We start from the raw sequence: 13,891 nt of genomic DNA, 5'->3' as shown, positions 1-13,891 counted from the left end.
AGAACATGCAGGCATGGCAAAAACAAGAAAATTGTGAAGTTTAACAATTTGAAACAGTGGGGGGGCAATTTTAACCTAATTCGCCAGGAGGGAAACCCACGGCATTAGGTGTAACGCCGGTTTTACACCCCACCCAATATTACTCTCCATTGACTTCAATTTCCCGATGGGAGGGTTAGCTTAAAACTGACCTAGTGAGACAGTGAACACTGCAACATGAAAAGAAAATACAGCATTGTTCTTGTACATTACTGTAGCTATAAATCCTAGTTGAAGTCTTAATTTTGGTGCATTAATAATGCTGTAGGTATTAAGCAGTAAGGTAACTGAAAGGCAACAGACAAGTAGATTGTCACTATGATGAGAAACTTGCCAAATTCATAACAGTATTCTTAAATCTTTAACAAGAACATAAAAACAATTTGACAAAGCGTCTATACACAGAAAAAAATTACACATTTGTTCCTCAGTAAATTTCATAGTGTAACAATTGAACGAAAATATTTTTAGAAAGCTAACTTGCATTCCAAAAAAACCCTTTACAATATTTGGGTATTCCACTTACAGTACTTCTTTAGAAGAAAGACCCATGACTGGAAACATATAATCGTTGTCCGATATGATTGCTGTTACCAAGAGGTAGCGTTGTTGACAATGGGTAGCTAGGATAGGAGTAAGGTCTAGATGTATACTGAAGCAGACTGGATGCAGAGGCTGCGAGAGGTGCACCAACTTGAGAGAGACTATTGACTGAGTTGGTCCGACGCAAACTGTAGTCTGTAAATACACAAAAACTCACATTATTTCGCAAAAATTGTATAAGTACAGTATTTTGTTTCAATTACAAATAAATGTAAAGTACAATGCAATATCAGAGTTCAGCTATAAGCACTTCACTGTAACAGCCACCATTTTGTGTCATGAGGACCTTCATAAGCTTTTACCATACTGATTTATCTAAAAGCATGTTTTAGAGAATATTTTTAATTACTGTCCATATTTTTTATTATACTGATGCTTCAGGGCTAATCATTTCAAAGCTAGACATCTATCCAGTCTCAAGATAGTCAGATAATATAAAGTTCTTCCATATTCATTACATTCACAAATCAGCATCCATCTGAAATTTATGGACCTGGTAACTTCTGTAGGAGAATCATGGCTTGAAAATGGTAATTACATACTGACCACGTAGTAATCTAGGGGAAGAGGCAGAAAGAGGGCATATGCCTGCTCGGAGTGGACGTCGTTGAGACCTTTCATGAGCATGTAACTTATCCAGTCTGTACTTATATATGCCATTTCTTCTCACACCATCTTATTTCTTTTTCAAACAAACTCATCTACCTCTCAAACCAGTACTCTGGGCACAATACCTGGATAATCCATAGTATTATTTCCATCTTAAATTTCTCCAGTTTCAGAATATTTTTGTTTATTCGTTCATGGGATGTGGGCGTCGCTGGCGAGGCCGGCATTTATTGCCCATCCCTAATTGCCCTTGAGAAGGTGGTGGTGAGCCGCCTTCTTGAACCGCTGCAGTCCGTTAAGTCTACGAAGACTATTGCATAGTCCCCATTTTGTTTGGTGGGGGTGGGAGGAAGAAACTACAAAACACCCTTCATGGGAATCACCTTTCTCTTTATCAGGATGAATTCTTTCTTCTGTTACATTTTGCAGTTGTTTTTCATGGATGGCAAAACCATGATAAGGTCTTGAAGGTCTGACTCATTGAATCCTGGAGGTGTGCTTGTGAATTGAAGAAGGTATCCTCTTAGACAATCCAGTGATCCTTTCCCACACTTCTGCAAATTCCTGCATAGAACCAACAATCAAATTCCAGATGGAAGGTGGAAATCTTGCGAGCAACTGATGTGAAGCCTCAGAAAGCCCGGATCCACATGAAGATTCTTGGCAGGAGCCTCGGGCTGTCATTAATGTTCAATAGGGCACGCTCTCGTCACTAAGTACGAGGAACTCTTCAATATCCTTATGTCACAAATCAAGGGGATCTTTACAGCTGGCTCTGCCTCATGTGACCTCTTCTTTTAATTCCTTTCCGACTATGGGCCCCGACAACATCCCGCCTGTAGTGCTGAAGACTTGTGCTCCAGAACTAGCTGCGCCTCTAGCCAAGCTGTTCCAGGTTACAGCTATAACACTAGCATCTACCCGATAATGTGGAAAATTGCCCAGGTACGTCCTGTCCACAAAAAGCAGGACAAATCCAATCCGGCCAATTAACGCCCCATCAGTCTACTCTCAATCATCAGCAAAGTGATGGAAGGTGTTGTCGACAGTGCTTTCAAGCGGCACTTACTCACCAATAACTTGCTCTTCGATGCTCAGTTTGGGTTCCGCCAGGACCACTCGGCTCCAGACCTCATTACAGCCTTGGTCCAAATATGGACAAGAGAGCTGAATTCCAGAGGTGAGGTGAGAGTGACTGCCCTTGACATCAAGGCAGCATTTGACCGAGTGTGGCACCAAGGAGCCCTAGTAAAATTGAAGGCAATGGGAATCAGGGGGAAAACTCTCCAGTGGTTGGAGTCATACCTAGCACAAAGCAAGATGGTAGTGGTTGTTGGAGGCCAATCATCTCAGCCCCAGGGCATTGCTGCAGGAGTTCCTCAGGGCAGTGTCCTGGGCCCAACCATCTTCAGCTGCTTCATCAATGACCTTCCCTCCATCATAAGGTCAGAAACGGGGCTGTTCACTGATGATTGCACAGTGTTCAGTTCCATTCGCAACCCTTCAGATAATGAAGCAGCCCGAGCACGCATGCAGCAAGACCTGGACAACATCCAGGCTTGGGCTGATAAGTGGCAAGTAACATTCACAAGTGCCAGGTAATGACCATCTCCAACACGAGAGGCTAACCACCTGCCCTTGACATTCAACGGCATTACCATCGCCGAATCCCCCACCATCAACATCCTGGGGGTCAGCATTGACCAGAAACTTAACTGGACCAGCCACATAAATACTGTGGCTACAAGAGCAGGTCAGAGGCTGGGTATTCTGCGGTGAGTAACTCACCTCCTGACTCCCCAAAGCCTTTCCACCATCGACAAGGCACAAGTCAGGAGTGTGATGGAATACTCTCCACTTGCCTGGATGAGTGCAGCTCCAACAACACTCAAAAAGCTCAACACCATCCAGGACAAAGCATCCCGCTTGCTTGGCACCCCATCCACCACCCTAAACATTCACTCCCTTCACCACCGGCGCACCGTGGCTGCAGTGTGTACCATCCACAGGATGCACTACAGCAACCCGCCAAGGCTTCTTCAACAGCATCTCCCAAACCCACGACCTCTACCACCTAGAAGGACAAGAGCAACAGGCACATAGGAACAACACCACCTGCACGTTCCCCTCCAAGTCACACACCATCCCAACTTGGAAATATATCGCTGTTCCTTCATCGTCGCTGGGTCAAAATCCTGGAACTCTCTTCCTAACGGCACTGTGGGAGAACCTTCACCACACGGACTGCAGCGGTTCAAGGCGGCGGCTCACCACCACCTTCTCGAGGGCAATTAGGGATGGGCAATAAATGCTGGCCTGGCCAGCGACGCCCACATTCCACGAACGAATTTTTTTAAAAAATTCCTTTCCGACTCCCAATCTTCCCTTTACAACCAAGCTCAACCAACCAAGTTTCTTCTACTTTCCCTCCCCCAGTACTCATTAAAGCAATCTGTATCTTTCAGCACTGTCTCTACTTCCTTCAAAACTACTATCATCACTCCCTTACTGAAAATAAAATCATAACCCCTCCATTTCCTCCAATTTTCACTCTTTGGTTAATTTTACAAGTTTGTGTTCTTGGGACAGAGCCTCACCTGGCTAGACTGCACATTGAGAATTCGAATATTCACTTTCCACAATATACTGGGACAAAATCAGAGGGAGCAGCACGCTTGAATTTCCAATATGCAGCAGGCAAACCTCCACAACGGAAGTACTAACTCGTAAAATTACCTCTTCTACTTTCAATATTTCTCTCCAAAGTCTTAGAATACATTGTTGCCTTGCAACTACTCTCCTACCACTCTGTTTCAGACCTTCCAATCTGGCATCTATAACAATCAAAAATCATAAAAGACATCCTGGATGACAACAATTATGCTTGGTTATCTCTCCTTATCTTCCTCAATCCCTCCAATGCCTTTGGAACAAAGTCATTTCTTCCCATGTTTTCTGCTTCCATGCTTGCAGGGTCACCTCAACGTATCCCATGGCTCTATCCTGAGACCCTTTCTCTTCATCATTTATATACTACCCCCTCCTCAGTAATAACATTCAGGAGCATATCATCAGCTTCCACATGTATGTCAAGGGCACACAAATCCACCTCCGCCATCAATCCCAAGGCGGTGGTTACACTTTCCAACTGCCTGTCCGACATTAAAGCTACGTGAGTCGTAATTTCATTCAATTCAATGTCAGCAAAATTGAAGTCATCCTCTTTGGCTCCATCTACCACCTGTGATCTTGACACCATCCACCTTCTCAAGTGCGACCTCAGGCGATGTCCAGAAGTGTACTGTTCAATCCTGATCAAAACTTCCTTCCCCATTTCATTCTATTACCAAAATCACTTACTTCCACCTCCATAACATCTCACACCTCTACCTTATTTGTCCACCACCGCTGAAACACTAATCCACAACTTTATTATCTGGAAACACCGCTTTTAAAATGCTTTCCTAGCTAACTTCCCCACCGTCACAAATTTCAACAGATTCATAAAATCCCAATCCACCCTTGCCAAGCTAAACTGACTCTATGTCCCAGCAATTTAACTTTAACATCCTCCTCTTCACTTTTAAATCCCTCCATGATCTCAGTCAACCCTATTTCATCAATCTCCTTCAGGCATATGTCCCTGCACATATCCTCCACTTCCCTAACATTGGTTTACTCCTTATTCTCTCCTCCCTCCACTCCTTCAACCTCCCTAAATCCCTCTGCCCCATCACTGCTATCAAAATGCTTCAAAAAAATATTAGGGTTGAATTTCCATGGGTGTTCTCCCAATTGTCCACCATAACTTCGCCAGAAGATCCACAGAAACCCCAGAGAAATAAGTCAACGGCTTTTACGCTGTTTCTCTGGGGTTTCCATGGATATTCCCCCTAAGTTACAGCAGATGATTGAGAGTACCCCTATTGAAATTCAACTCCATACTTTCTAATGTTTTTTCACCATGCATCTAAATTTTTCTGATTTCCCTTTGCTCTCCTTGGCATCAAATGTTTTCTCTGTCTGCCCTATAACATTCTTCTATAAATGAGGAATAATAAGTGTAAGTTGTTGTGTAGTCCAAGATGTCCGGGACTCTCGCGTGTCACAAGAAAGGTAGCTGAGGTGTGCACTGCCACAGCCTGTCATTGAATGAAGAGACTTTTATAAGGAATTCTACTTTTCATAGCCCATATCCCTGTCACAGCATATGCATTCTGCTGAATTTTCTTAATTTAATCTAGCAGTATCTCTATTTGTCCCCCCCAAAATGCCTTACAGTCAAAACATAGTTCAGTAGCTGCTGCTGTAGTTTCCACAGCAGCATTACTATAGCCACCCATGCCAGTATGCAAAATGACACATCAAAGCCATGTTTTTTGCTCGTGAATCCAGAAGAAGAGATGCTGCTTTCTGCTGTTTTGTTCCACTCTGTATTTAATCCTACATCAGGAGTGGCAACTATCAGAGTAGGTACAACACAGGAGGCCATTCGGCCCATCGTGCCTGTGCCAGCTCTTCGAAAGAGTTAGCCAATTAGTCCCATTCCCCTAACTTTGGAAAATGAGTAACATTTTCCCAGTTGTCTGGAGATTTGTGACCCTTTGGTGAACAAACCTTGCCCACAGGGCCTGGTGGCACACTAATCCAACCTGGTTACAACTTTATTGGTAAATATATTGGCAAAGAGTATTTATTCACTTGGACCCTTAGGCAGAGATCCCTGGAATAAACTTCCATGTCAAACATTTTATCAATACTGTTTAAAAAAAATAGCTGCAGAGCAAGATTATATACTCTGCAAGATTGGAACTGATCACATGGGAAAAACTTCCAGTGTCATCTTAAAATGAGGTTGTTCGTTTTTGTGATTTTTTTCCCCCTCTCAGAACGTAGCCCAGTGCCAGTCCATTCCAGTGTTGTGTGGAAGATGTAATACCTCCTACAAGTTAGAAATTTTATTTTAAATTAACTTTGTGCAAGGTAGAGTGTAGGACTTCCTTACTTCAAAACTACAGTTAAAAAGGTGTCTTAATTATAAAATATACATTGTTTCAATACAGTATAATGCAAATTTCATTAGTTCTGCGCACCTTAAAATTAACACAAGCAGGGAAGTCAGAAATACTTACCTAAATGTGTTAATGCATATTGTGCTGCCAGCTCCTTAGCATCTTCCAGCATCGTGCAGAGCTTATCAGGCATGAAATGGCTAAGTGTACCTTGTGAACTGTTCGCAAGGGATGGAATAACCACTTTATAAACAAGCAGCTGCTTCCCATCCTGACTTGTAGTAGAATAAAGGTAGTATTCGGGTGGTGCCCAGTTATTTTTGTTGCAGTAATACTCCAAGTGTGTAACTGAGGACTGAAAATGACTAGGCTTTAATGAATAAATACTCAAAGGTGTAAGCTTTATTCCTGGAAAAAGAGGATATGTGCACCTCTCCAGTTCAGGTGAGCATGGACTATGGTGACCATTCAGACGTGCTGGTAAACTTGGTGACCTTCCTGGGGTTTTTGGTCCCCCATCCTCTTTGTTTGTAAACGTCATTCGTTGACTTTCACAATTAAGATTGACTTGACTACCTTGAGTGTATTTCCAAGAGCCATCTTTATTAACTGGCTTTGCGAGGGTGACTTCAATGCTAGCACCATCTATACACTTTCCATTCATAATATTCATAGCGGTAACTGCATCATCTCTGTCAAAAAAGTGCACAAATGCATAGTCTCTGAGTTTTTTCACACGTTCAACTGCTCCAGGTTTGATTTTGTTAAACTCCATCTTGATAGTCTCCTCTGTTGTAGATATCATCAGGTTTCGGACGTATAGTACCTTAACTTTTTGCATAGTTTCCTCATCTACTTCTTTTTCTGGGTCTGCCCAATCCACCTGAATAGTATGCCCCCACAATTGAAAAGTACCTTAAAAAAAATAACAGGTAAGATTTAATTTCTAATGCAACATAAGCATAAAGCTAAGTTGTTAATTGCTAAAATGTTATTTTACATCACTATGCTACTACAAATGTTGGATTATTCATGTGTACAGGTTGTGAAATCTTAAGGAAATTTGCCCAAAATTATATATAGAGAATATATAATTAAGTTACCAAGTTATTGTAAGACACTAGTCTAGTCTAAACAAGAGATTATGGTGATATCCTATCCAGTTATAATCATTGCTTAAACCTAGATTAAATTACATCTACATACTTAAATAATTTCATGCTTTTTTTGAAAAAATAATTACACAGGGTCCAAAATTTCTACAGCTGCCACTGGAAGTATAGCAGACCAGGATTGCTGGCCGCCAAATCCCAGAGACAGGGTCAAAGCATAAAAGAGGCAGGTGTTTGCACCATTTACAACACTGTGTGGGTGATCACGCTGCAGGGGACCAGGAAAATCGGAGCAGCACCTTGCCACTCCGTGGAGAGCGCAGACTGACTGAAGATCAATTTTCATTTCTTTTTAAAAATGCTGCTAGAAATGCCTAGTGCTACTTTTCTAATGGTAATCAATCACACTAATCAATTCTCGTTGGTAGGCCTGCACTAGCATACGTGCTTAATGCTTATTTGAGGTGACATCACGATGGAAGGGAGTGGGCAAAAAAGTGACCACCCCCTTCAGTCAGAATTTCACAACTTAATTATAGGGATGGAGAACCAGCAGAATCAGGTCCTTCATCAAATTGCACCACCCACTCCCCTATCCAACTTAAAGGGGCAATTTTAATACATGCCCATCTGGCAGAAACTGGGAGGTCAGGCAGTTTAAATCACCCATGGAACTTACTCGCCAAGGTCCCGCTCTCTTCCCGCAGGTTCTGATTTTAACCTGAGCAGGCAAGAGGGGCATCCACTGGAAACCATCAGGATCCTTCTTTAAATATGTAGACCGATTACATCAGATATTCGAACCACAGGCCTACGTGGGGAAGCTGTAGTAGCTTTTCTTCCAGATCAACCTTGTGGGAACAGTCGTCGTGACCAGAAGAGGCCCAAAAAGGTAAGCATTTTTACTTCTTTTTGACTTTCCCTGTGAGGCCTGCTCTGGGCTTTCCCTGAACCACCTCCCAGACTGCCAGAGACCGTTCCTCGGTGGTGGCTCCAGTTACCCGATATTTTGCTCCCGCCCACTGGCTAGCACCGCCAAGGTCAAGAAAGTTTGAACATCCACTCAGCCCCGCCCACATAACTGCCGCCTCGAGTTGAAATCTGGGCTTAAGTCTTCCTTCCACACTCCCAGACCCAGGAATTTTGGCCAGATAGTGATTTAAATTCATGGAGTGGTGTACAATCATATTCACCCTCTGGTACTAACAAATGTGTATCATACTCATCTTGGCCTAAACAATCTGCAAGGGCTCAGGATCATGCGCACCACAGAACCCGCCAAAGTCTGCAGGGTCAAGGCACTGGGTTTCTGTGTACTTACCTTATTGAATCCTTTTATCATTTTAAACACCTCTATCAGATCACCCCTCTAACTTCTATACTCAAGGGAATACAAGCTAAGTTTATGTAACCGGTCCTTATAATTTAATCATTTTAGCCCCAGTATCATTCTGGTGAATCTGTGCCCCCTCCAAGGCCAATAGATCCTTCCTGAAATGCAGTGCATGCAGAACTCCAGATGAGGACTGACCAAGGTTCTCTACAACTGAAGCATCATAGAATCAGAAAGTTACAGCACAGAAGGGGATCATTCAGCCCATTGTGTCCGTACTGGCCAAAAAAGAGCTATCACACATTCCAGTACTTGGTCTGCAGCCCTGAAAGTTACAGCACTTCAAGTGCACATCCAAGTACTTTTTAAATGTGTTGAGAGTTTCTGCCTCCACCACCCCCTTTCAGGCAGTAAGTTCCAGACCCCCACTGGGAGAAAACATTTCTCCTCAGCTCCCCTCTAATCCTTCTACCAATTACTTTAAATCTATGCCCCGTGGTCACTGACCCCTCTGCTAAGGGAAATAGGTCCTCCTTATCCACTCCCATCATAATTTTATATACCTCAATTAAATCTCCCCTCAGCTTCTTTTGTTCCAATGAAAACACCCCAGCCTATCCAATCTTTTCTCATTATTAAAATTCCCCAGCCCTGGCAACATCCTCGTAAATCTCCTCTGTACCCTCTCTAGTGCAATTACATCTTTCCTGTAATGTGGTGACCAGAACTGTACACAGTACTCAAGCTGTGGCTTAACCAATGTTTTATGCAGTTCTAGCATAACCTCTCTACTCTTATATTCTATGCCTCGGCTAATAAAGGAAAGTATCCTGTATGCCTTTTTAACCACTTTATCTACCTGTCCTGCTACCTTTAGAGATCTGCAAACATGCACTTCAAGGTCCCCTTGTTCCTCTACACCTCTCAGTATCCTCCCATTTATTGTGTACTCCCTTGCCTTGTTTGCCCTCCCCATATGCATTACCTCACACTTCTCTGGACTGAATTCCATTTGCCAGTTTTCTGCCCACCCAACCAGCCCATTGTTATCTTCCTGCAGTCTACAGCTTTCCTCCTCACTATCAACCACACAGCCAATTATTGTCTCATCTGCAAACTTCTTGATCAAGCCCCCCACAGTGTAACTTACTCCCTTTTGTATTCCTGCCCCCTTGAGATAAATCCCAACATTCCATAAGCCTTTTTGATTGCTTTTTGCACCAGTGCACTAGCTTTACACTGTGCAGTACTGAGGGAGTGCTGCATTGTCGGAAGTGTCATCTTTCACATGAGACGTTAAACCGAAGCCCAGTATACTCTCTTCGGTGGATGTAAAAGATCCCATGGCACTATTCGAAGAGCAGGGGAGTTCTCCGCATGCCCTGGCCAATATTTATCCCTCAATTAACATCACTGAAACAAATTATCTAGTCATTATCTCATTGCTGTTTGTGGGACCTTGCTGTGCATAAATTGGCTGCTGTGTTTCCTACAATACATCAGTGACTACACTTAAAAAAGTACTTAATTAGCTGTAAAGCACTTTGGGAAGTCCTGAGGTCATGGAAGGCACTCCATAAATGGAAGCCTTTCTTTTAGTGATTTGTTTACATGGACTTGCTCCCCCTTTGCTCCCCCACAGTTCCTAGTTTCTCACCATTTAAAAAATACTCAGATTTATCTTTCTTGGATCCAAACTGGATGGCTTCACCACAATGAACTTCATTTTCCAGGTCTGCCCACTCACTTAATCTATCTATCTTATGTACTTTCCGCACCTACTTTGTTTAATACTCTGGGGTGAAAATCATCAGGTCCCGGAGTTTTGTTGGTTCTTAAATCTCATTATTTTCTCCATTATCATATTTTACTTGTATTAAATCACATTCTCCTCTTAAGAAAGTTTGAGGAGGCCACCCTGAAAATCACGTGAAGAGATTATAGAAAGAGTGGAGAAGAGTGAAGCCAGAGGCCTCCCTCAAATTCAGAGCTATTACCATCCTTTTCTTGTCTTCTTACTCCCTCCACTCACTCTCACACAGGCATACACTCAAGCACAACTCCCACTCCCAATATATTTTACTACATAAGTATACCAGAGCTCCCAGTGGCCCAGAAGAAACCAGCAGCTTACAATACCCAACATCACTCATTCAATTTGTTGCAAGCACCGGCACAAATATATCCACCCCTGGGAATTTAGTTTGATGAGGGAGCATTAGTGAAGCATGAGTGAGCAGCAGCATATGCTGGTGGCAGTGGAGGAGCAGAAAGCTGCTGAGCAGGCGGCCAGTTCACTTTCTTCCTTAGTTGCAGAGCACTAGGATCTCAAAATATGTAAGCACAAGCATTACCTGCAGTCATTTGATTCTGTCCAAAGCATCCTACAAGAACTAGCACTACCTCCATCTTTTTTTAAAAATTCGTTCATGGGATGCGGGCATTGCTGGCAAGGCCAGCATTTATTGCCCATCCCTAACTGCCCTTGAGAAGGTGGCGGTGAGATACCTTCTTGAACCGCTGCAGTCCGTGTGGTGAAGGTTCTCCCACAGTGCTCTTAGGTAGGGGGTTCCAGTATTTTGACCCAGCGACGATGAAGGAACGGCAATATATTTCCAAGTCGGGATGGTGTGTGACTTGGAGGGGATCGTGCAAGTGGTGGTGTTCCCATGTGCCTGCTGCCCTTGTCCTTCTAGGTGGTAGAGGTCGCAGGTTGAAGAAGCCTTGGCGAGTTGCTGCAGTGCATCCTGTGGGTGGTACCCACTGCAGCCAAGGTGCGCCAGTGGTGAAGGAAGTGGATATTTAGGGTGGTAGATGGGGTGCCAATCAAGCGGGCTGACTTGTCCTGGATGATGTCATGCTTCTTGAGTGTTGTTGGAGCTGCACTCATCCAGGCAAGTAGAGAGTATTCCATCAAACTCCTGACTTGTGCCTTGTAGATGGTGGAAAGGCTTTGGGGAGTCAGGTGGTGAGTCACTCGCCACAAAATACCCAGTCTCTGACACAATGTCTTCTACAATGGCTTCTCAGAACTTCAGTCTACCAGGGAACATTTCCAGGATCATTTATAACAGAGCTCCTCATATCACAAAGTCCTTCACCCAGTTAGAATTTCTCCCATGAGTACTCACACTGCTGGCATGGAGGACTTGGGCTCAACTGTACAGCAGATTCTCTCACCTACCTTCAACATGGTCGGGGACTGGATGGAGAGCACAATTACAAAATGATTCACAAACCTCAACAATGACAGATGTCAGCACCCACACGGATAATTCGACATGCTGAGGGAATGCCCTTGAAGCAGCAGAATAGGCACAGATGAGGCTCAGTGTGATAGGACATCTGGCCCCTCCTCCTCCAAATGACAGGAAGTATGCTGGAAAGCAGATTAGATCAGCTAACCACTGCAGCATCAAATGTCACGACATTAGATGATGGACTATCTCATGACTCAGCACAATGAGGTACAGAGCCACTTCAATCCCAAAAGGCTCTCATTGACATCCAGCGGGTAACAATTTCACTTTGTAACTGGGAAACACCTAGAAGAGGCATTAGATTAGGTTCTAGAATACATGTATTATATGCTGTAACAAAACAGCAAGTTTTGGGAAAAAAAAGGTCCCTTTAAATAGTGTTTTAAAGTACAGTGTAGTCAAACATAGATAACAAAGGAGAGGATGACAAAATAGAATATGAAGGGGTTAGGAAAGAAGTCAAAAAGCAATTAGGAAGGCAAAGAGGAACTACAAAATTAAACAAAGAATATAAAAAGAAATAGTAAAGTATTCTACAGACACATAAATGACAAAAGAGAAATTGGGATAGATCAAGGGATGCACCAGATAAACTCGCAGGCAATGACAGCGAAATGGCAGAAATATTGAACAATTACTTTGTTTCACTATTTACCAAGGAGACTAACAAAGTGGGCATGACATTAGAAAAAGAGATCATAAAAGATATAAAGCCAATTAAGATAGAAAGGGGGAGTTAATTTATAAACTAATCAAACTTAGAGAGGATAAAACCCCTGGATGGATTACACGTCCATGCATATTAAAAGAAGCAAGGGAAGATATAGCAGAGGCACTATAACATACATATAAAAATTCATTAGAAAAACGAATAGTGCCAGAAGACTGGCGGACAGCTAATGTAATACCTATATTTAAAAAGGGAGATAGAACAAGTCCAGGGAACTATAGACCAGTTAGCTTAACATTGGTGGTAGGAAAAATAATGGAATCTATACTGAAAGGTGTAATAGGAAAACATTTGGAAACTGAAAATGTAATAAAAGAATAGTCAGCATGGATTTCAAAAGGGTACATCATGCTTGGCCAACTTTATTGAATTTTTTGTAGAAGTAACAGAAAAAGAAGACAAGGGTAATGTAGTACATGTAATATATTTGGATTTTCAAAAGGCTTTCGATATGTGGAGTCAGGGGACAAGTAGCAGAATGGATAGCAAGTTGGTTACAGAACAGAAGAGAGTAGGAGTTAAGGGTAGCTACTCAAACTGACAAAAGGTGGGAAATGGTGTTCCACAAGGATCACTATTGTTCACAATTTACATAAATGATTTGGACTCTGGAATCAGAAATACAATTTCAAAATTTGCAGACAACACCAAATTGGGGGGTATAGGTAATGCTGAAGAAAACTGTGACAAAATACAAGACAACATTAATAAATTTGGAGAATGGGTGTGCAAATTCACAAATGAATTTCAACTCAGACAAGGTGTGAGGTGTTACATTTTGTAGGAAGAATAAGGAGGCCACATACTCCTTGGATAATGAGCGCCTAAGTGGGGTAGAGAAGCAGAGGGATCTGAGGGTTCAGATACATAAATCATTAAAAGTAGTAACACAGGCCCATAAGGACATTTAAAAAAGCAACCAAACACTGGGATTGATAGAATTGAAAAGGAGAAGTTATGCTAAACTTGTATTGAACTTTGGTTGGACCACACTTAAAGTACAGGGCACAGTTCTGGTCTCCATATTATAAAAAGGATATAGAGGCACCAGAGAAGGTGCAAAAAAGATTCACAAGCATGATACCAGACCTGAGAGGACATACTTATCAAGAAAGGCTAAACAGATTGGGCCTCTTTTCTCGGGAAATAAGTAGGCTGAGCGATGACCTAATAGAAGTCTTTAAAATTATGAA

The 13,891-nt window shown here is 42.6% G+C and overlaps 1 protein-coding gene across 1 annotated transcript in view; it reads right to left on the bottom strand.

The window, feature by feature from the left end:
* Nucleotides 1–436: 436 nt before the first annotated feature.
* Nucleotides 437–13,891, bottom strand: part of rbm46 (RNA binding motif protein 46) — a 50,603-nt gene continuing 37,148 nt past the window's right edge. The window contains exons 4-5 of the mRNA XM_067970158.1: nucleotides 6,384–7,178; nucleotides 437–777 (exon numbers count right to left, since the gene is read on the bottom strand). Of these exons, the coding sequence (XP_067826259.1) occupies nucleotides 575–777; nucleotides 6,384–7,178 (998 nt within the window). The 3' untranslated portion in view covers nucleotides 437–574. The remainder of the gene's footprint in view (nucleotides 778–6,383; nucleotides 7,179–13,891) is intronic.

The sequence above is a fragment of the Heptranchias perlo genome, chromosome 1, assembly GCF_035084215.1.
Source record: "Heptranchias perlo isolate sHepPer1 chromosome 1, sHepPer1.hap1, whole genome shotgun sequence".
Taxonomy (NCBI): Eukaryota; Metazoa; Chordata; class Chondrichthyes; order Hexanchiformes; family Hexanchidae; genus Heptranchias; species Heptranchias perlo.
The sequence above is the reverse complement of the archived record's forward strand: the minus strand, read 5'-3'. Positions and strand labels throughout refer to the sequence as shown.